At 45.9% G+C, this 22,378-nt stretch overlaps 1 protein-coding gene across 1 annotated transcript; it reads left to right on the plus strand.

Annotated features, from left to right (window-relative positions):
• The first annotated feature begins 39 nt into the window (after positions 1-39).
• LOC135606674 (protein BTR1-like) lies at positions 40-19,476 on the plus strand. The gene is made up of 8 exons (XM_065097732.1): positions 40-353; positions 14,302-14,540; positions 14,616-14,716; positions 15,044-15,234; positions 16,566-16,678; positions 18,193-18,336; positions 18,830-18,891; positions 18,983-19,476. Exons 1-8 carry the CDS (start codon positions 272-274, stop codon positions 19,068-19,070), a joined length of 1,020 nt encoding a protein of 339 aa, XP_064953804.1. The 5' UTR covers positions 40-271; the 3' UTR covers positions 19,071-19,476.
• The last annotated feature ends 2,902 nt before the right edge of the window (positions 19,477-22,378 follow it).

Below are 22,378 nucleotides of genomic sequence, written 5' to 3' on the forward strand. Positions count from 1 at the left end.
AGAACACACGCAATGAGCGTGGATTTAATTTGCTTTGGATGACCACCGGATCCGGACTCGGATCCTTTGCGGGCCGAATCGGTTGACATCCCTAAGGGCACCTAATCACCGGCCGAATGAGCCTCCACAGGATCGCCGCGGCGCGAGAGAGAAAAGGAATGAGGCGCGAGATCGCCAAGGCATTTCGGCGAATGGTCTGAGGCAGACGCGTCCTTCGTCCACTCATCCCGCCTTCCTCCCCTCCCGCCTCCGCTCCGCTACATCTTTCCCCATGGAGTCCCCCGAGCTCCACGGCGACTCCTCTCCCGACGCCGTACCACGTCGATCACAGCGCCCCAGATCCCCACCCCTAGGTAACGTGGATTGCTTGTTTGCTTTTCTTGATCCCATGGAAGAGCAGCGGAGATCTTCTGATGGTTTGTTGCTGTTGCTTATTAGTGTACGCGATTGTGTTATGGTAATACTTTAGAGGTCTGGATCAAATTGTTGGGGAGAAAGCAATCGATTCGCTTGTGCTGTTTAGGCCCTTGACATCGTGGTGCTTCTTCCATCTTTTGTTTTTCTTTTAATCCTATAAAAGAACCCTAGCAGAACTCCAAAACCACTGTTTTCATTTGTTTGTAAGATCGGTTGGGAGAAGCTCCTCAGTTGGATGACACGAAAGCACGTCGAACTACTGAAGCGGGAGGAATGTAAGCAGAAAAGTTTAGGATTGCATGGACAGTGACTTTCTGGACAAAACAACTTGAGCAGATCAACATAATAGCTTGCTTAAGTTGAATTCTCTTGGTGACTAGCTGGGAGTTATATAATGACTTTTTATAGATTAATTTGCTCTCTTGTAGTTCGCTTGACTGTCTGATTGCCTTAGCTAACAACCGTTTCACACTTCAGAGTGTCTACTTGGAATGACTAGAATATAATTTATGGTTTTGGTTCAGGTATATATCATTTTAGTTACTCCAATTTTATCTAATTCCTTTCTAGGTGTTAATGATTCCTTATCTTTCATATCCTGTGTCTACTACAGCATATAGCTTATCATGTGCATTGACTATTGAGCATTCAACACAGACATAATGTCAAAGATTTCTCATAAAAAGGCTGTCCTACTTTCTTGTGCATATTCAATCACCACCTGAATTTGTAGTGATTGTCAGCCAGTTGTAGGGAGTATCCTTTTGTTGACTTATTTCATAATCGCAAGATGTGTCATTGATGCATGGTTAAAGTGTAATTTAGTCCCTTGGCAACTATCTTGTTGATGACCTTTGTCCTTTGGCTTTTTCGTCAGTCATATAGGTACATATTCGCAGCCAAAACATGACCCAAAACATGCTGCCAAACATCTGTACATATAAACAAAAGCAACGAACGGTTCGTTGAACGAAGTTATTGCGGGTGTGCGTCGAACATTCGTGATATTCTCCCCCACTTAAATTGTTGACGCCCTCGTCGACGCTTGTTGGTTGTTGTTGATGGCTGCTTCTTCATGTCGAAGGGCGTCTTCGGGCTCCCAACTGGCTTCGGTTCGGGGAAGCTTTCGTCACTTCACAAAGTACTCGGTCTGCTCGGCTCCATTGGGTAGCTTTATCTTGCGATCCACTAAAATGGTTTCAACTCGCTTCTCGTAGGAGGTTTTGGTGGGGGGTAGCCGAGTTGGAACACTTTAGGAAGCATCTTGCGGATCTAAGTGGTAGGCCTTCAAGTTGTTGGCGTAAAAAACATTGTGAATTTTGAGCCACGCCGGCAGTTGTAACTTGTAGGAGACGTTGCCCACCCTACTGATAATTAGGAGGGGCCCTTCATACTTGCGCACCAATCCTTTGTGTACTTTGTTCCTAAAGAATTGGAGTGATATTGGTTGGAGCTTTAGCAACACCAAATCGTCGACTTTGAACTCTTGCGGTCGCCTTCCCAAGTCTACCCACTTCTTCATCTTTTTGGCCGCCTTCTCTAAGTAAGCCCGCGCAATATATGCATTTCAGTGTCATACTTTTGCAAAGTGATATGCTGACAGACTACTCCCAATATATCCAATAGCCAAGGTGTGAGGAGTTGACGGTTGTTGTCCTGTAATGATCTCGAAGGGGCTCTTGTTAGACGTAGAGCTCCGCTGCAAGTTGTAGGAGAATTATGCTATGTCCAACAACTTCATCCAATCTCGTTGGTTGGCACTCACGTAGTGCCGAAGATATTGCTCCAGGAGCGAGTTTATCCGTTCGGTTTGGCCGTCCGTCTGGGGGTGGAGGCTTGTGGAGAAGTATAACTTAGACCCCAACAATTTGAACAGCTCGGTCAAGAATCGTCCTAGGAACTGAGCGTCTCGATCATTGATGATATTGTGCGGGACTCCCCAATATTTCACCACATTTTTCATCATCAGCTTGGCCGCCTCCTCTACTAAACAGTTTAGAGGTGCAACTATGAAAGTTGCATACTTTGAAAATCGATTGACCACCATGAGTATCGATCCGAGTCCCCCTACTGTCGGTAAGCTTAATATGAAGTCCAAGGAAATGCTCTCCCACGGCCTTTCTGGTACGGGCAACGGCTCCAAAAGTCCCGTCGGCTTCCACTGCTCCACCTTGTCTTGTTGGCAAGTGAGGCACGTTCGAACATATTCCTCCACATCAATCCCCATCTTCGGCTAGCAAAAGGCCTTCTCCATGAGAGCCAAGGTTCTGTAAATGCCTGGATGTCCAGTCGAAAGAGAATCGTGACACTCTCTTAAGAGCTCACGCCTTAAATTGTCCACTCGAGGGACATAAACCCTATTCCCTTTTGTATAAACGAGTCCCTCCTGGACCCAAAATCGTCGTGTCTTTCCTTCTTTGATGAGTTGCATCAGGGTTACTACTTGGGGATAACTGTACAATCCATCTCTAATCCTGGAAAGGAAGTTGGAGTGCTGGCCCGCAGCGAGGCTCTAGCCGACCTTGCCACCTCAACCGGCGCCTAAGACGCTTGAAGGGCGCCACCACTTCATCAACTCAATAATTCCGCCAGAGGTTCCCGACGTCGGCAGGTGGGCCTAGCCGTGCTGACTCATCAGTCACGGCACATTTGTTCACCAACAGTTTGGCGCTAGAAGGAGGGCCCATGTCGCAGGAACAGCTAGCAGGAACTCACCTCGGGAGGGAGCCCCCGACCGACCTCCCTTCCGCCGAGCCAGAAGGACAAGCCCTCTCCGCCCCTACGGACGGAAGGATACCGGCTTCAACGATTGATCGTTACTGGCGTCTGTTCAACGACCCACGACTATCTCCCCCGGGGCTCGCCCTGGGGGGCCCGACCGTGACGCCCGAGGCGTTCTTTAGCCTAACTAAGCAAGTACAGACCATGGCGGGCATGATGCAGACGCTTGCCCCGATCATTCCCCAAATCGTGCAGCTGGCGGTCCCCCCGATAGATCCAGCCCGGCAACCCCTGACTGGGGAACGACTCGAGATCATAGAGGCCTGTGGGCGAGCGACGGACCCGAGCGATCCTCCTGAGCCAAATGCACCCACGCCTTGCCAAGCCACGTTATCTCACCTGAAGCCCGACATCATATCATCGGACTCGGCGGACGACTCGCTCAGAGCCCAGTTGTCACGGGTTAACCAGTGCCTGGACGCTTTTCAACGCGAGCTTCGGAGGTCGCGCAGCGAGAGCAGCGAGTGTGCCTCGGGCGGGTCCCCCTTTACCCAGGAAGTACTGGGCAAACCGGTACCCCTCAACTTCAAGTTCTCGATATTGGAGACATATGACGGAGCCTCCGATCTCATGGAGCACGTCTCTGTATTCCGGGCCCAGATGGCCCTCTATGGCGCCTCTGATGCGCGGATGTGCCGAGCGTTTCCAACCACTCTAAAGGGGTCGACGCGGAAGTGGTTTAGTCGGCTGCGCCAAGCTTCGGTCTCGTCCTTCGACCAGCTGGCCGAGGAATTTGAGCAAAGTTTCCTCGCCAGCGCGCGGCCCAGACCCTCTATGGTCACCTTGCTCGCGCTGTCCCAACGCGAGGACGAGTCACTCTCTCAGTTCGTGGCACGGTTCTCCACCGAAATCCGGAGTTTTCCGGATACTCATCCTTCTCTAATCTTGCAGGCTTTTCTGATGGGTTTGAAGCATTCGAGGCTCTTTTGGTCGCTAATCGAGAAGCCGTCGGCGACCATCTCCGAGGTGCTCCAATGCGCCAACCAGTATGTTGCCGCCGAGACATTAGTGGCGGGGAGGCGTGTGGAGAGCAAGAAGCCAAGGATGGAGCTATCTCGAGGAATGGCCTCGGCGGTCCTAACGCCTCCCCGCCGGGGGCCCAACCGACAAGAGCTGCTGCTCCCAAGACCCCCCAACTCTCCCCCTAAACGCATCTCGCATCGAGATCTTCCTCCAGATCAAAGAGACGGGCCTCTTGCAGTAACCTCGCCCTATGAAGGCCGCCCGCAAAGACCAATCTAAATACTATAAGTTCCACTGGGACCACGGCCACGACACGGAGGACTGCCATGACCTCCACAATCAAATAGAAGCACTAATCCGGAGAGGCCACCTTGGACGCTATCTCAAGTCCCGGGAGGCGACTCCGTGCCCTAGAGGGCCCCTCGAGAGACAGATCGACGTCATCTCTGGCGAGCCGGCAGTTGGCGGCACTAGCGCGGCGGCAAGAAAGGCCTACGCGCGTAGCACGGTGGAGAAGCGTCCTCGGCCTGAGCACGAGCCTACAATTACCTTTGGGGTAGGGGAGGTCGAGCGCTCCCACCACGACGATGCTCTGGTAATCTCCGTCCAAATCGCCAACGCCCGAGTCAAGAGGGTGATGGTTGATATAGGGAGTTCCGCCAACGTCCTCTACTTCGATGCCTTCGGGAGGCTCGGTTTGACCCAGGAAAATCTTACCCCTGTGACGTCAACTCTTGCAAGGTTCACCGGATATTCCATCTCCCCGCTCAGAACCACAGTGCTCCCCAGCACTCTCGGGGAGGAACCAAGGACGAAAACAGTAATGACCACCTTCATGGTGGTCAACCTACCATCAACCTACAATGTCATCCTCGGCCGCCCGACCCTCAACAGGATCCAAGCGGTGGTCTCCACCTATCACAGAACCATCAAGTTCCCAACCTCGGCAGGGATTGGGGAGGCTTGGAGCGACCCAAGGGAGTCGAGGCGATGCTACCTCATCGCAGTCGCTCTCCCGCCAAAGCCTCGCCCAACCCCGGTTCCCGACCCCCGTGAGGCACCTGTACTACAAGCGACGCTAGAGCCCCCGGAGCCGCTTATCGAGGTGCCCTTGAAGCGGGCTCGACCCGACCAAACCGTTTCAGGATTGTGCTCCCCGAAGCGGACCAGCTCCACCTTGTCGATTTCCTAAGGGAGAATGTCGACCTATTTACATGGTCCCCCGAAGCTGGTGGTCCGGAAGACAAAGCTGGTGGTCCAGAAGACGCCGGCCAATCGAGTCACGCGCTCGAGCGCCCCCCTAGCATCATCTGGGACCCCTGTCCAGGGAGAGGGCGCGAGGAGTGAGAAGGGGAAGGGGTTGGCCGGATCATCTGGTAGCGTCCCTTCCAGGAGGGGGCCGGCATCCCCCCTACCGATGCGGGAAATGTGCCGCATCTTCTCCTAGCCCAAGGGCGGGCAGTTTCAAGCCCAACTGATGGCCGACCTTCCGGTCAGGGAGCCGGGAGCCCCTTACGCCGCCTGGTGGTCGGCTTTGAAGGCCGACAGCCGACCCTGGGTCGATGGAGAAGATGCCCAAGAGTTCGTCCGAGGGGCACTACACCCCTCGTTGGCCAAGGAGCTGTACAGCTCCGACTCAAAGGTGCTGGTGGATGGGGCGCCAAGTCGCTCGTCCGGGTAAGTGATGGCCATCCCTTTTATTCGCCTCCTTGCTTCGTGGATGATGACAATGATTTTCATGCAGGGCCTGCATTATGGGATGACGCTGATCGACCGGGTCCTTGACGTCGTGACACGGACTTAGCTGGTTTTGCCTAAGTCGTGCGGCACCCTTGCGTGTCCGTCCGCAAAGGTCAGCCTCCCCGAAGCCTCCCATTGTCCCTTAGGACCACCAAAAGATAGAACGGGTTAGAGAGAATGCCTCAATCGGGATCCACAAGCAAACATCTCCGAAAAACACTTCATAGACAATGCAAATTACAAACAGACTTTACAAGCTCTGAACAGTGGCACAACAAAGGGTAAAATGGTCCATTACAGACCGAAAAGCTCTCGTGCGTGTCCACATGACACAACCTTTATTTACAAGCCTAAAGAGGCCACCGACCCAACTAAAATGGGACTATTAAGCCTTCGGCCGCCCCTATACATTCTGTACAAGGCATGAACATGCCAAAAGACACGGACATACATAAGCATTACATCAAACACCCTGTTTCAAAGTTTGTCCGTGACATTCTCCCCCACTTATCCCTTCGACGTCCTCGTCGAAGCCTTTGTGAACACTGCAACTCTTCGCCTTTGCTGAGTCTTCAATCTTCCGCTCCAGCTGCAATGCGCCTCCTGGCTCCCAGCTGCTCTCCGCTGCTGTTTTTGAGTAGTCGAACCTTTGATCCGCCATGCTGCTTCAACTCGCCAATGACTCTGACTCTGGTGTGGGGTTGGCTGAGTTGTGTTGATCCTCGTTGATTCCTGCGGATCCACCAAATGAAGGAAAAAGACCATCCTTACTGCGCCAGTCTCTCAAAATTTCCACATGCTGCTTGAACTGGGTGGATGCTTGTTGGAGCTTTAACGAGCATCGCCTCGCAAACTTCTGAAGTTTTGGGTCCTTCCTCCACAAAATCTGCTCATTGACTCTTCTTTCAGTTAGTTGTCACATCCAAGTAGGTTCGCATCACTTCCACTTTCGATTGGCATTTCGTTGGGAAATGAGGCGGACAATCTACTCTCAGTAGCACTGATCACCGTTGGTGAGGATTTGACAACTATTGTCTTCCATTATCTTCGAAGGGTCTTTGAACTTGTGCAGAGCTCCTCTGCTAGATAGATAAGAGAACTGGGGTACTCGGTTTCGCCCATTCTCTTAAGAGTTGAGAAGGCAAAGGTTACTTGACTTCGCCCGCCTCCTCGAGGTTGTACTTCATGCATCGAGCTGGTTACTGGTCTTCGCCTGCTCTTTGTTCACACTTCTGAAGCACTTGAAGTGTTTGCACTCCTTGCGTTGAGTTAGCTACTGTGATTCACCTTCTCAATGCCATTGAACTTCTGGAATGCAGGAAGTTTTCACCCCAACTTGGAGTAATTCTCTGATAGATGAGGTCGCCTCTGGGATTGTACCGTCTTCTCCATCAACCCTGCCGCCTACTACACTGAGTAGCAAAGGTACAGCACCGCGTACTGCTTGCTTCGTTCCTTGGTCGTGCACTCTTGCATGACCCGAAGTCCTTCACTTACGGCCATCTTGATGAGAAACTTGTTGACACCGGTCTTACGAAGTTTCTTGGCCTCTGCCCTTCAGCCTTGTCTCGGTACTTGGAGATTGCCTCTGCATGCTCCACCTCCTCGGCCCCTTTCACGACCAAGCGCTCTCCCTCCGTGAGAGCAAGGGATCAATGACTTTGACGAAAGTCCCGCCTCTGCGGTACCATGGCGCTGCCATGCCCATGGCGCTACTATCCGTCGCCTCGCCTCTGAATCCCTTTTCTTCACAATCAGTAGATATGCCTCCGTGACACTCCTCCGAGTCCACCTCCATTCTAACTGATTGCTTGATTTTGGGTAGCTAAGTCCCTCTGGACTCGTCGTCGCTTCCTCGCCCCTTTCGACCCCCTGCTTCAACACCTCTGTGTTTTCCAAGCAGTCTGTTTGTTCGATGGAAAGACAGACTGCAACTCCCATGCATGGCCTCTGCCATCACATTGTAGGGTTTGCACCGATTCTGTTCTCCTTAGCTTCCTTGGTAGCAACGTTCGCTTACTCGACCTTGTCCTCTGACTTGTCGGGCTCCCTTAAGCGAATATGAGCTCTGGAGCAGTCCAACTCTCCAGCTGCTTCGATCATACCTCTGCATGATCAAGTCCCTCTCATGGGACTCACTGGTACTTGCATTCGAACTTTTCCCTTGGTGGAACCCAGCCCCCATATGCTGATGACCAAGGTTTTCATCCGATGCAAAATTCGGTGCACGCCCGGAAGACCCGCCTCTGCGGTACCATGGCCTTCACTCCTTGAATCCATAGCCCTTCTTGCCGTCGTGTTGTTCACCAAAGCGGAGCTCCCAGTAGCTCCCGATCATACCTCCATATGATCTAGTCCCTCCCGGGACACTGTCGTGTGTATCGCATTGCCACGAACTGTCCCACCACGATCCGCTGCACCATGTCGCCTCCTGGTGACATCTCCATTGCATTCTGATCCTTGTGGAATAAACTCGAATTGTGAACCCTCCATGTGTGGCCTCTGCCAATACATCGCAGGGTCTCCTCCACCTTCGATTTTGTTCGCTCCTTTGGCAATCGACCTTCATCCACCCACTCTTGGGTCACACCTAGATGAAGCACCGCTCTAGGACAGTCCATCGCCTAGAAGCTCCCGAAGTCCACCGACTTCGCTGTAAATTGTGCACCATTGCCTGGATCCTAGGCCTCTGCCCCTACCAGCACAATCTCCGCTGCGCACCGCTTCCTTCATAGCAACTCGAATGGCAACACTGTGGCATATTCTTCAAGAGTACCCGCCTCTGCATCCTCTTGCCCCGTGCTAAGGCCTTCTGAACTCAACTTCGCCTCCGCAAATTGAGTCGCCTTAGTTCCTCCATCAAATGCTCCTCCGAGATAAGGTGCATGTGCCCCGAAGCTCCCTTCGTCTTTGGCACCATGCAAGATGAGTCTGCTCCGTCAGAATGAAGGACCCATGGAACAACATGATCTTACTCTTGCCTCTGCAAGAGTTCATGTCCTTGACCTCTGTCTAAGGAAAGCACTGTGCCTCTGCTCCATGTTCCAACTTCTATGCTGGCTCCCTTCAAGCGGCTTGAGTACTTCGCCAAGTTACCCCCAAGTTGCTCCGCTCCTCGTTTTTTGCATTGAGTTGATGGTGGCCCTCACGCCCACCATTCCACGGGTCAGCCCTCCCTTGAGTCCGATCTCCATATCGACTCTAAGTGTGCCTTCATTTAAGTTGCTTCAGGTCGCTCCCCCACTTGATCTCGCAATGCATCCACCCATGCATTCTCTCGAGCGAGATCATGTGACAACTCCTCGCTGCTTGCTCGGTCCATTGAGCTTCGTGGAGTTGTTGTTTGTGAGGTACTCCTCCTCAACATGTGAAGTCCGTCTCACATGATTCTCCCTCTGGAGAGCCGAGACTTATCCCTCCTGGATAACTGTCCCGTTGGAGCAACATCTCTCTTCGTTTCGGAGACCACCATCCCCTTGGACTACTCCGATCTACTGAACAAACTGTGCATTGTTCTGCCTCTTGCAAACGCACTTGCTAGATTGCGCCTCCACGTCAATACAGCCACCGCTGCACCCCTCCAGGCCTAGCAACATGCTGAACTCGTTGCACACTTCAGCCTCCTCCGGACGTATCCTTCGCATGCCGAAGAGAAAGTTTCAATGCTCCATGGCGCCGAGTCTCGGTCGCCTTGGGATGGCCACGAACAATCCATCGTCCGCATACAAGCCCATGCATGAGTACCGAATTTTTCGAGTTAGCAATTCCCCTCACCTCTGTGAGCTTTGCACAACTCTTTCGGTCGCTGAGCAACTCATTCCACTTTGCATGGTCTCGTCCTTTTGCCAAGCGCCTCGCTTGCCTTGAGCACCATCAAGTAAAGTTGTCAACGTTGAGCCGTAACTCAAACTCAGCCATCCCAACCTTTGTGCGCTCCAGATTCTTCCAAGCTTGCCTGTTCTCGTGGTGCCTCTTGCGCGAAGGGTTGGCCATTCCTCTGAATGCCAATCTCAAATGCCCGCTCCTCTGAGCGACTCTTTTCCCTACATCTCCATGCCCGTTTTCCCTCAAACGGTCGCGCATGTGCTGACTGCCCTCAACGCAGCCCCGCTAGGTCCCCCACGTTTGCATGTCAAGTGTTTCTATGAGTGCTTGTCCCGCTCTGATACCATATGACACGGACTTAGCTGGTTTTGCCTAAGTCGTGCGGCACCCTTGCGCGTCCGTCCGCAAAGGTCAGCCTCCCCGAAGCCTCCCATTGTCCCTTAGGACCAACAAAAGAGAGAACGGGTTAAAGAGAACGCCTCAAACGGGATCCACAAGCAAACATGTCCGAAAAACACTTCATAGACAAAGCAAATTACAAACAGACTTTACAAGCTCTGAACAGTGGCACAACAAAGGGTAAAATGGTCCATTACAGACCGAAAAGCTCTCGCACGTGTCTACATGACACAACCTTTATTTACAAGCCTAAAGAGGCCACCAACCCAACTAAAATGGGACTTATAAGCCTTCGGCTGCCCCTTTACATTCTGTACAAGGCATGAACATGCCAAACGACACGGACATACATAAGCATTACATCAAACACCTTGTTTAGAAGTTTGTCCGTGACAGTCGGGCGGGCGATTGGGCGTCAGATGGACCTCGACGATGCCCTCCGGAAGGTGAACCTGAAGCTGAAGGCCGAGGGGGGTGCGAAGGCGATTGCCACGGCCGAAGGGCGCGCCACGACGTTGGTGGGGGAGGTGGCTCGTTTGAAGGCCGAACTTGAAGAAAGCCGGTCACACATCCGTTTGCTGGATGACGAACTGTTGTCCCTCTCCCAAGACGTTGAGGCCGCCGAGGAGGTGCTCGAGGAGGAGCGTCTGAGGTTGCCCGGAAGGGTGGAGGAAGCGGTTGCCGAGTACAAGGCATCCGCGGGGTTCGAGCGCGGCCTGGTGAGGTTAGGCCGGGTCACGTACGAGTACGGGTTCCGGGTGGCCTGTGCTCGTTTCCGGGTGAAGTTCCCGGACCTGGACCTGGAATTGGACCCATTTGCCGAAGACCCTGCGGACCAGAACGTCGACATGCCGGACCTTCCGGAGGGCATCGTCGAGGTCCATCTGACGCCCAATCGCCCGCCCGACTGTCACGGACAAACTTCTAAACAAGGTGTTTGATGTAATGCTTATGTATGTCCGTGTCGTTTGGCATGTTCATGCCTTGTACAGAATGTAAAGGGGCAGCCGAAGGCTTATAAGTCCCATTTTAGTTGGGTTGGTGGCCTCTTTAGGCTTGTAAATAAAGGTTGTGTCATGTAGACACGTGCGAGAGCTTTTCGGTCTGTAATGGACCATTTTACCCTTTGTTGTGCCATTGTTCAGAGCTTGTAAAGTCTGTTTGTAATTTGCTTTGTCTATGAAGTGTTTTTCGGACATGTTTGCTTGTGGATCCCGTTTGAGGCGTTCTCTTTAACCCGTTCTCTCTTTTGTTGGTCCTAAGGGACAATGGGAGGCTTCGGGGAGGCTGACCTTTGCGGACGGACGCGCAAGGGTGCCGCACGACTTAGGCAAAACCAGCTAAGTCCGTGTCAAGTTGGCGCTCCAGATTGCGCCTCCTCCGCTCGCGGAGAGTAGCCAACTTCTCGCTCATCATGTTCGCTATCGCGATCCTCCTGAGCAACTCCAACAGTTTAAGAGCGAGTATGCAATTGCAGCCCACCTACGACTGCTTGGGGCAAGGGTCCGGCTTGCCCCGTCTTGCTTGATTCGCCACGATGCTTTGCCATGGCGAAGTTGCAAAGTTCCTTCACTGCTTGCTTGAATTGCTTGCCCGCTCTGATACCACAATGTCACGGACTTAGCTGGAATTGCCTAAGTCGTAAGGCACCCTTGCGGCCAAGGCGCGAACTTAGCTTAAGATGCCTAAGTCACGAAGCACCCTTGTGCCAACTTCTCGGACTTAGCTGGGATTGCCTAAGTCTTGACGTGCCCTTACGATATGCGTCCACAAAGGTCAGCCAATTTGCAACTTCACTTAGGTCCCGAAGGACCTGTAAAAGAGAAAGTTGATTAGTTCGAAAAACGAGCGACGGACAAGTCCCGACATCTCGCAAAGAGGGAAGCTTTACAAACAATTCAGCAAGCACCTTGAGTGCATGAGAGAAAACAAAGAAATGAGGAAAACAAGGACTTTAGAAGGTTAAACGAACAACTACAAGTCCACAAACAACTGCTCACCAGGTGCTGGGCGCAAAGGCAAGTTCCCGTCAAGAAAACGTGCGAAGTTGTGAAGATTGTTCAATGCCCGACACTATACTGAAGCCCCATCCCCCATGGTGCCACCTGGGTGGTTCCAGGGTGCTGAGATGGCTGATGTTTCATGCGCGGCAGCGGGCTGCAGAAAACAGCCCGTGGCACGCGAAAACGGAGCCATTTTGGGCTGTTTTGCTCGATGCGGTGAGCGGTTGCACTGTAGCGCTACAACCTGTTCGAACTTACATATTTTACAAGCAAAAGAACACAAAACCAAGGCAAAACATGTTGTCAAGCATCTGTACATGTAAACAAAAGCAACGAACGGTTCGTTGAACGAAGTTGTTGCGGGTGCGTGCCGACCGTTCGTGACATTACAGTGCTATAGCCTATGTCTATATACTTGTCGGCCAGTGTATATGCCAGTATGTATCAGTTTTCCGAAAAAAGGCTAGAAAATATTGAAAATTCAAAAAACCCTTTTTTATGAATTTTTCTCCTTATTAGTATATAAATTATACTTTAATAAGAATAAAGCATATATATGCCATAAATGAATAGAAAATCTAGGTTATAAGGAGAAAAATTGGATTTACCTTTTCAGATGCATCGAGGAACTGTTGAAGGAATCTACTTCAGTTGATCTTGAATTATCTGTAAAAAAAGAGTTGAGATGTTGGATTAGATATTTAAACTTCAAGGTTTGAGCGAAATAAACTATCAAGAATTCAGGATAACAATTATATATATTTGTTTCTACCACCAAAATAAATGTTGAGAATCCATGATCGATGGAATGGGGTCCTCGATCCTATGAAGTTATATGTCAATATGATAGGTTTATTGGATCCAATCTTGAAAATGCTCCCTTGACATATTGTATTTATAAACCATGTACTGTTGGTGCATCAATGTGGTAAACATTGTTGCGTCATTGTCATTAATAACATGTGTTCAAGGCACCTCAACAGTCCATCTAAAGCCTTAAAAGTGAGAGTGAGTGAAAGAGATGGGAGGGAGGAGGATTAGAGCACAAAAGAGGCCCCAACAGTCAATTTGACTGATGGGGCCAGATTTGACCCTTTATGGGTCAGTAATAGTCAAAATCCAATCATTACCGACCCGCATCGGTTGGTTACAATCGAGTATCGACCAATATTGACTGTTGGGGCCAGATTTGACTCATTATGGGTCAGTATTGGTCAAAATATGACCGTTAATGACTCGTATTAGTTGGCAATCGTCAAGTCTTGATCTTATTGGTTGATACACGACCCATACTGGCCAATACTAGAGCAGTTTTTTTGCATGCCGCACGAAACAGGTTGGTTAATGTATCGATCAGCTGCCTAAACGGTAGGTACCACTCATTTTATACTGTTTCAGTTGATACATCAAACCTTGATGTATTCTACCAGCATGACCATCATGATGACATACCATGAAATTGAAAAATCTTTAGTGTGAGATTAGATCGTGATGAAAGTTCTTTTTTCTTTAGAGAACTCCATAAACATTCTAAATTAATATTGCTAAGTAACTTATCTAACATATGATGCTGTATTATATATTTGGGCTTCACATGGCCAATGATGGTCAATGTGGCATACAAAGATTAGACAAAGACATGAAATAAGGAATGACTGGCTGTAAGTGATAGAAGTTCATCATTATTTGATTCATTCATATGAGACTGATAAAAAATATTTTGATGTTCAAGTTAACAACTATTATAAGCAAAATTTATGACAAGGAAACTTTTTTCATTTTGTGACACTTGTAAGAGATTTAGGTATCAGCTATCCATCATTTAAGCATCTTCAGCTGATTACCACTTATTATTTCAATGTGACTTGATTTCACTAGCCATATGTGAGTTTATGAAAGTAAATTGCTAACTATTACCTTATAAAATATATCACATGTTATTTAGAGTCTGAAAAAACGATCTGTATGCCCTTTTTATGCTGATTGGATTAACTTTTTTCTTATATTGCTTTCTCTTTTTTTATTTTTTAAATTGTCATGAGTTTTAACCATGTTGAATAAATTTGACATTTTCTTTTGCCATTTGCAATTATATTTACTTGGAAAATACTATATTTTTTTTTCTTTGTTCAGATCCATAAACCTGATCTATTAAATACTTCAATTTTCTTAGATGATAAGGAGAAGCAGACACACATACGATTTCTTGTATCAAACACTGCAGCTGGGTGCATAATCGGGAAGGGTGGATTAACAATTACTGAATTCCAGTCACAATCTGGTGCCCGTATTCAGCTATCACGTAATCATGAAGTCTTTCCCAGAACTTCAGATAGAATAATATTGATTTCTGGGGCATTTAGTGAAGTAATGAAGGCAATGGAACTGATCCTCGAAAAATTGCTAAATGAGGTATAGTTTTTATGTTATTTCTAATTTTTTATTGAAAATTGTACTTCATCTGAAGTTTTCTTTACTAACATACAGGTGGAAGAGGGTAATGATGTTGAAGGTAGATCAAAAGTGAGGCTCATTGTTCCTAATAGCTCATGCGGTGCCATAATTGGAAAAGGAGGATCCACTATAAAGTATAGTCTTATAAGCATATTCTTTAATAGTTAGGTGAAGTTGTACACTTGATACCTGGAATTAGGGGAAAACATAAATTAAAAATCTTAAACAATATTTGCAACTGTATACTGTCATTTTGTATGACAGTTACTTCTGGATTGCGATAGGCTAAGAACCATAAAGCTATTCTGCATTAGTAGGAGTGACTTTTTTCTCTTTACCTTATTTTAGTTGATTAATCTGAATTACATTATATTGTACAATTCACTACTTATTCGTAGTGCTTCTTTGTGTCCCTTTTGTTTGTTGACATAAGTAGTTGAGACATGTCATCAATTTTGCAGGTCTTTTATAGAAGAGTCCCAGGCTGGGATTAAGATATCACCTCAGGATAATATTGCTGGCCTAAATGATAGGCTGGTTTCCTTGACAGGGTCTTTTGAGGAGCAAATGCATGCTATTTTTCTTATATTGTCAAAATTAATAGAAGATGCTCACTATCCTCAAACATTAAACTCGCCTTATCCATATTCAGGTGCATCTCCAATATTTATGTAGTCCATCCTTTATGTAGAATTTTTTGTTATCACTAGTTGTTTTGTGTATATTCTATTAGATGCCTTTGCCGTCTAAATGGCAATCTTAGATCTATGTTTGAATTCTGCATCTCTGCTAACCTATTAGCTTGAGAAGTCTCTTTATCTTTCTTGTGCTTTCTCTATTACGGCTTCCTATTCCATGTTCTGGAGCATCCAAGAACGATGGTGTACTAGTTTTTCTTTTTTTTGCCCTCTGTACCTTGATGGCTACCACTGGAATCCATCTAGGTTCTATGGTTAGTTGTGATACCACTAGAGTGATATTGTGATATTGCTAAAGGATTTATAGTAGTTGTTGTTTCTCACGGAAAACAATGTTGTAGCTAGAGATCCAACAAACTTTGATGTATAAGCATGGAGCAAAGAGAACTCTTGCAATTCTTTCTGAACTTGGATGAAGATTGCAAAGTGGATCTAAAACTTCAGCTGAAGATTGCCATCTGACGCCTCCACCTCTTTCTCTCCTCTCTTTAATTTCTTCTTTTTAGGTAGTCAAATCAGCTAGAGTTAGCCAAATAGACCAATTCCAGTTGAATTTAGCTGATTCTAGCTGATTCTGTTTTTTTGTTTCTGATGATAAGGCCCAGAACTGGTTTGGTTGTATTGTGTTAGCTGAATGACATGGTGAAATATTGAAATTTAGATGAGTAAAAGACTTGGTGGTAGTCAGTAGGAACTTTGCTATGTCAAAAAAGCCAAGAGGTGCTTATCTTTCTATAGTGTAAGCAGTACGTTTTTAACCTGTTTCTGGCTTACTCATCTTAGCTATTTGCATTATGATGAGAGGATATGATGGGTCCCATTCAAGACCCACATGTGGAGCCATTGGTTTGTCCTATTAAAGTGAGGGTAAGTGAGGCAGATTAAAGCATATTTCTTTTGAATACTCGAATATTTTGCAAATTGTTCATTTGCTTTAGCAGTGCATGAGTGCATTTAGACACACTGGCAGCTGTTTGTGAAGTGATGATAACATATTGTGTTGATGTGGCAGAAGCTCCTACAGTGATGTGACACGTTAATAGCGTCTAAAGTTTGATGTGGCATTTCTAATCTTGTCTGGCAGCTTTATCTGGCTTAATGCGCATATCACTATGAGCAACTTATTTTTGATCTGATAATTTCAGAGTTAATTTTTCCGATTATCTTTTCACTATGAGCAATTTATCTATTGATCTGATGTGAACAGAGTTGATTATTTGATATTATTCATTATTAAATATGATTGTTAATTTGTTTTCTTTCCTTTCTCATTTTGGATTCTTAGGTGTTAACTTTCCTGGTTTTCCTGGTGTTCCTGTTAGTTACATGATTCCTTCTGTAGCATATCCTGTGGGTTATGGAGCAAATGGAATTGGAGGAAAATATCTTAGTAATAAAGTAAGAATATCATCTGTTTCTTATAGAACAAAATATTACATTCAGTATTTTTTTCGTTTACTGATCTTTATCGAGGAGCATTAGTTTTCATATTTTGCTTGATAAACCATAAGCTATAAATTGTCAAAATATGGTTTCAGGGATTGTGGTTGTGCCATCTCATGATAGTTATACATATATGTGTTCAGAACATAGTAGCATGCCAAGAGTATCTCCCATTTGATATGTCTAGTACCAATCATGTTGGTAGTCGGGCCTCTGTTTCCATGACACTTCCATAACGGTCCTGTACTGGCACAAGAACATTGACAGCAGGGCTAATGTTATAGTTCCATGTAACTTTTCTAGTTTTCTTAGATGTTTTTTAGCAGAATATAGAAACTTTAAAAGACATCAAAAACACTTGTTTGAATAAGATTTCCCTGGTCAGGTTGGCCTTTATCATGTTTCAAATGCATTATTTTTGGAGATTTTGAAGTTGGTGTGATGTAAAAAAGCAACAAAAAAACAACATAATATGGACAATGATAATGATGATCACAGGTGATGGACCATAATGTTTTCTTAATTAATGAAGAAAACTTTACAGAAATTTAGTATTTATTTTGGCATACTCATGGATGAATGAAGTGGTGCAATTTGTAAATATACATTATGAATGTCAACAATTAAATCAATTAAAGGGCATCTTATAGTTGCTGGACCACAGTTTTCCAGGAGGTGTACTTTAGAAATCTATTCTGGTTCCTGCTAGACCAAAAGATCTTTGAATTGGGGAACTAATTAGTTTGATGGTATAGTTTGGTTTAACAAAGGCTTAGACACTAAAAGTTATACATATGAAATTTAATAAAATTATAAATGATGAAACGGTTCACAGTATATTGTGTTTCTTGACTTTCCATTTTGCCACTTCAGTGCACTGTTTAACCATATTGCTGGTTAATCTGGTAAAATGGTCTTGGCACAGTATATAAGTTGGACTATAGTAAAGTGTGCATTACCTAAACACCAGAAATCTGTAAAGATTGGTGAACCAAACATAAACTTTGTGACTTAACTCGGAACCAGCAAATAGAATGTAAGCTTAGCACTTTGTGCTAGATATTTTGCAACATGTAGCCTAGAAAATATGTTTAACTTATCCTATACCCTGGAGCAGCTGATGCTCGATCACTATGTGTGGACATTAACTCATTATTTTAAGTCTTTCTGTGGTTTTCTAGGTTTGGAATACTACTCAGTAGTCAGTAGTTGACTGTTGGTTGATCATGTCTGAAGTTGTTGTCTTATGGATTTGGTTACCAGAAAGTAGTATTTGGTATCTTGTGATCTTAGAGTTAAACGTTGCATGCTAGTAGTCAGTCACTATTTGATGTGTCTGATATTGTACCTTTGGTCCTGTTTTCATGATAATGTTTCCTTCTGTTTGTTGCAACATTAAAAAGCCTTGTGTGATGATTTGTATTTGACTACACCCTTGCTAATAATGCTTCAAGATAATTGTATGTTAGGGTGTGGCATCACCTTTGGTTTCATCTCGGTCACCTGGTGGGTCTCATGAAAACCAGAGTAACTCGACAACAATTGGCATTGCAGATGAGCATATTGGTGCTGTTGTCGGTCGAGGGGGGAGGAACATAATGGAGATAAGTCAGGTTTGAAAAAAAATACACCATGTTTCTATTTCGATTTTTGCTATGATGTAATAATGGCTGAAATTATAAAGGTAGGTACTGATTGATGCTTGATGTAAAGATACAGTTAAAGTCCATATCTTGATGATTCAATATGAGTTCTAGGTAAAGATATTCATTTTGGAAAGAAAGGGTGTCTTGCTATCTAACCAAGAATTCTAATATGGGAATTAGTATTCTTATTACTTGTTATGTTTCATGCACTAGAGAGAGTAATTCTTCTATGTACATGACAGGAAACTATCTACTGAAATAATTAATCAGATTATGTAATTATTTGATTTAATTTAGAAGTATATGCATAATGGTAGTGTCCTTCTATCTACGCATTTAGTACTAACATGGCTCTTTTTAGTGGATGTTAGTCATCAAATCATATTTTTGGCAGAAGTTTTTAGCGAATGCAAGAATTAGTTGCTGGAAATTTTCAACATGAAAGGCTCTTGATTTTCAGGTTAGTGGAGCTAGGATCAAGATTTCAGATAGAGGTGATTTCATTTTGGGCACATCAGATAGGTAAAGAAAGCTCTTGTATTTGTTTCCTCTTCTCAGTTCATCTTACCACATGGATTTTTGTATTCTGATTATTCTGCGACCATACATACAGGAAAGTAACAATAACTGGATCATCAGAAGCAATTCGTGCTGCTGAGGCTATGATCATGCAGAAGGTTTCATCAAATTCTGAGAGATGATTGTTGATTATTTGCTCTACAATCCAGATAATTTATTGAAGCTGCTTTATGGGAGAAATCTTTATTCAATCAGCAGGCCAGATATTCTTCTATATCGGTAATATGAAGGTATTTAAGGGGAATACATAATTGAAAGGTTTTTTTTGCCCCTAGAGATCTGAACGAGTCATCTTTTGACGTGTTCTCTGGGAATTGCCTTGCAAAATGATGAATAGTCTCAGAATCTCTTCAGTATTTGTAATCTTTAGTTCAACTCTTGAAGAGTTCTACTTTTGACCAGTTCAGTCAACAGGTATATTGGTTGTCATTCTGCATCAACAGATGGAACTTCCAATTTTTTGTGCACAAAATGGTATTTGTAGAACTTATTTCAGTTTTTCTTAAATTCATTTGATAGTTGCTGGTTTGTTTTGTGCTTTTGCTACATGTTAGATCTTAAGAACCAGTTGATTGACTAGCTTTAACACAACCATACTGGTTATGGTTGACCATACTTGTTCCACCCATACATCTAGTGGAAATAGTCTGGTATATATGGGTGTTTTGGGGCGTGTTGGTCTTGTGCTGATAGCATTTCTCATCTCACTTGTCTTTTGTTGTGCTTTTCAGGATTGTAATTCATGCTTCTTTGGACTTGTTTTATCGCTTAGATAACAATATTTAGGTGAATGTGTATTGAGAATATGAATTGAATAACAAAGGAGAAATACAAAATCCAAATGTAAGAAAGCTATTAAAGTTGGTAAAAAGTTTGGAATCTTTATTGATCCATACAATTATGTAGGAGCAAAAGAATCTATAAACCTTTTTAGTTGCTTTGTTTACTATTATTATTATTCATGCTGCAGATTCTCTAGAATTCATTACTAATATCCTAATTTTCGTAATAGACAATAGGCAGAATACAGGGAAACGAATCAAACAATCATTTTTGGGAGTGATTGCTAGTCTTCAAAACTAAGCCTTTAATGAATGATAATACTTTATTACTTAATATTTAACAAAAATAAACTATCAATCGTTATTATCTGAATGTTCAAATGCTAATCTAATTCGACATTATCTTAGGCTAGTACAAGCGTGCGCACGGAGAACCTATTCGCGTGCAAGCGGTGCAGTCGCCGCAATCTCAGGTGCACAATGTTCCTCTTTGTTTGTAGGGCACCACCCACCACCGGGACATGGGAGGTGAGAAGAGTCGAATCTAATTTAGAGAGGAAGTTATCGTCCAAAAAATTGTAGGTGTTAGTGAACAAAAGTATCATGGCTGGTGAGTCAGCACGGTTAAGTCCGCAGGCCACCCTCGGGAAGGAATGCTGGTTGGCGTGGGTCGGGGTCTGAGCCGGCTCATTACTCTCCCTTGTGCGATGGAAGGTATCTCTTGGGTCGAGATACTTGTCGCTCGGGGGTGGTCGTTTCGGAGCGACTCGGGCAAGAGTCGAGTTGGCGGGGTCGACTGGGCCCTCATGAGAGGATGTTGATCAGCGTTCCTCGGTCTGTCGACCCGGGTGTCGTTTGTGATGGGTCATGTCTCTCTTATTGAATCTCGTATTTTGATGATGAAACCACTTTATATGTGTTTATGATTTAATCTACGTTTTTAGTGACGCAGGATGCTTCGATCAGGATGGGACAATTAAAGCAGAAAAATCATGTTGGGCCGAAGGAACATGTCAGAAGATTGGACATCGGGCCGGTGGAACGGTCGACGTATCGACAGAAGGCTTCGGGCTGTGGATTCGGGCATCGGGCCAAGAAGAGCGGGTACTGCGCCAAGGATATCGGAGTTACGGAGTCAACTGACCGATTGGGCGAAAGGCCGCAAGAGAGGACGATGCGCTGAAGAATTGGACGAAGCGTCGAGGGACCAATGACATACCAAACAACTTGATTAATTGCTTAGGAGTAATTGTCTAGATCGAAGTTTTGTTTTACATGTGCAGGATTAACTACGATAGCTTGAGACATAAAGCAAGTCTACCGGAGTCAAGTTCGATGGGTGTTCGAGAGTCCGAAGATTCGTCGGAAGTGCTGCCAGAACCAACCGAGAAGAAATCGAGGACTTGCCGAAGATTTCGGAAGTCTACCGAAGAGATTGTCAGAGGTTCGCAGAGATCACCGAGAAGGTTCGGCTACTTGCCAAAGACTCACTGAACTCGCCACAAGACCGGGAGCCTGCTGGGAGTCCGCCGGAAGAAATCCGAGGGTATCGGAAGTCCACCGGAAGTTCGCCGGAAAGCTCGCCGGAAGGGAACTCGACATTGCCGGTTAAAAACATGCTTAGGACTATGTCTTAATTTCGTAGTTTGCATGTAATTAGGGTTAGGATTAAGGGTTAATCCTATAACCCAGTTAGGGGCCAATTGGGCCCGAGTTTGGACTGGTTTGGGCCAAATTTGGAGCCCAACCAATGAGCTGAAATAGTCCAAGCGGTGGCACCGCCCAGAACCCGAAGGATCGGGCGGTGGAACCGCTGGACTGGGCAGTGGCACCGCCCAAAACCCGAAGGACCGGGCGATGGTACCGCTGGACTGGGCGGTGGCAGCGCTAGTAAACGATCAATATGACATTGACAGACGGTGGCACCACCAGCTTCGGGAACCCGGGGGAATTCAAAATTTGGAGCTCAAATTTGAATCCTCTTGGGGTCTATAAATAGCCCTCTATTCTCAGCAGAGAATACACCTTTTGAGAAGTAAGAGATTGAGATAAAGCATTAGCAAAGTCTTTAGCAAATCTTGTTTTCCATAGCTTAAGTGTTCACCTCCCTCTTTCTCTTTGAAAATTTGTAAGAGTGTGAACCACTTGTAAAATGTTGTAAGAGGGGTATTTGTCCTTCCCCTTCAAAGTGATTTGCTAGTGGAAGTTGGGAGCCTCATCGAAGAAGGTTTCGCAAGTGGATGTAGGTCATTTTGACCGAACCACTTTAAATTAGTGTGTTCTTTGAATGTGTGAGTATTTACCTTTTTGAAACCATTATTTACATAGCAGTAAGCATTCGGTTTTCATCTTTTCACTTTACTTGAGCTACTTTCTCCAAGTTATTCATTGTCGGATTGAAATCTCTACGCATTTACAAAATCGTTTTCAAACTTACAAGTTTTAATCCGCTGCACTAATTCACCCCCCCCCCCCCTCTTAGTGCCGCTCCGATCCTAACATCTCCGACTCTGGGATAAATGGCAACACGTCCTCGTACACTGGATGGCGATTCTCGGGCTGAGACGCTCGTCGCTCGGGGGTGGCCGCCTTCCTGCAAAATGGCCTTCGTCGGGTGCTCCCCGATTTTGGCCCCTCTGACGAGCAAG

This window comes from Musa acuminata, chromosome BXJ2-3, assembly GCF_036884655.1.
Source record: "Musa acuminata AAA Group cultivar baxijiao chromosome BXJ2-3, Cavendish_Baxijiao_AAA, whole genome shotgun sequence".
Lineage (NCBI taxonomy): Eukaryota > Viridiplantae > Streptophyta > Magnoliopsida > Zingiberales > Musaceae > Musa > Musa acuminata.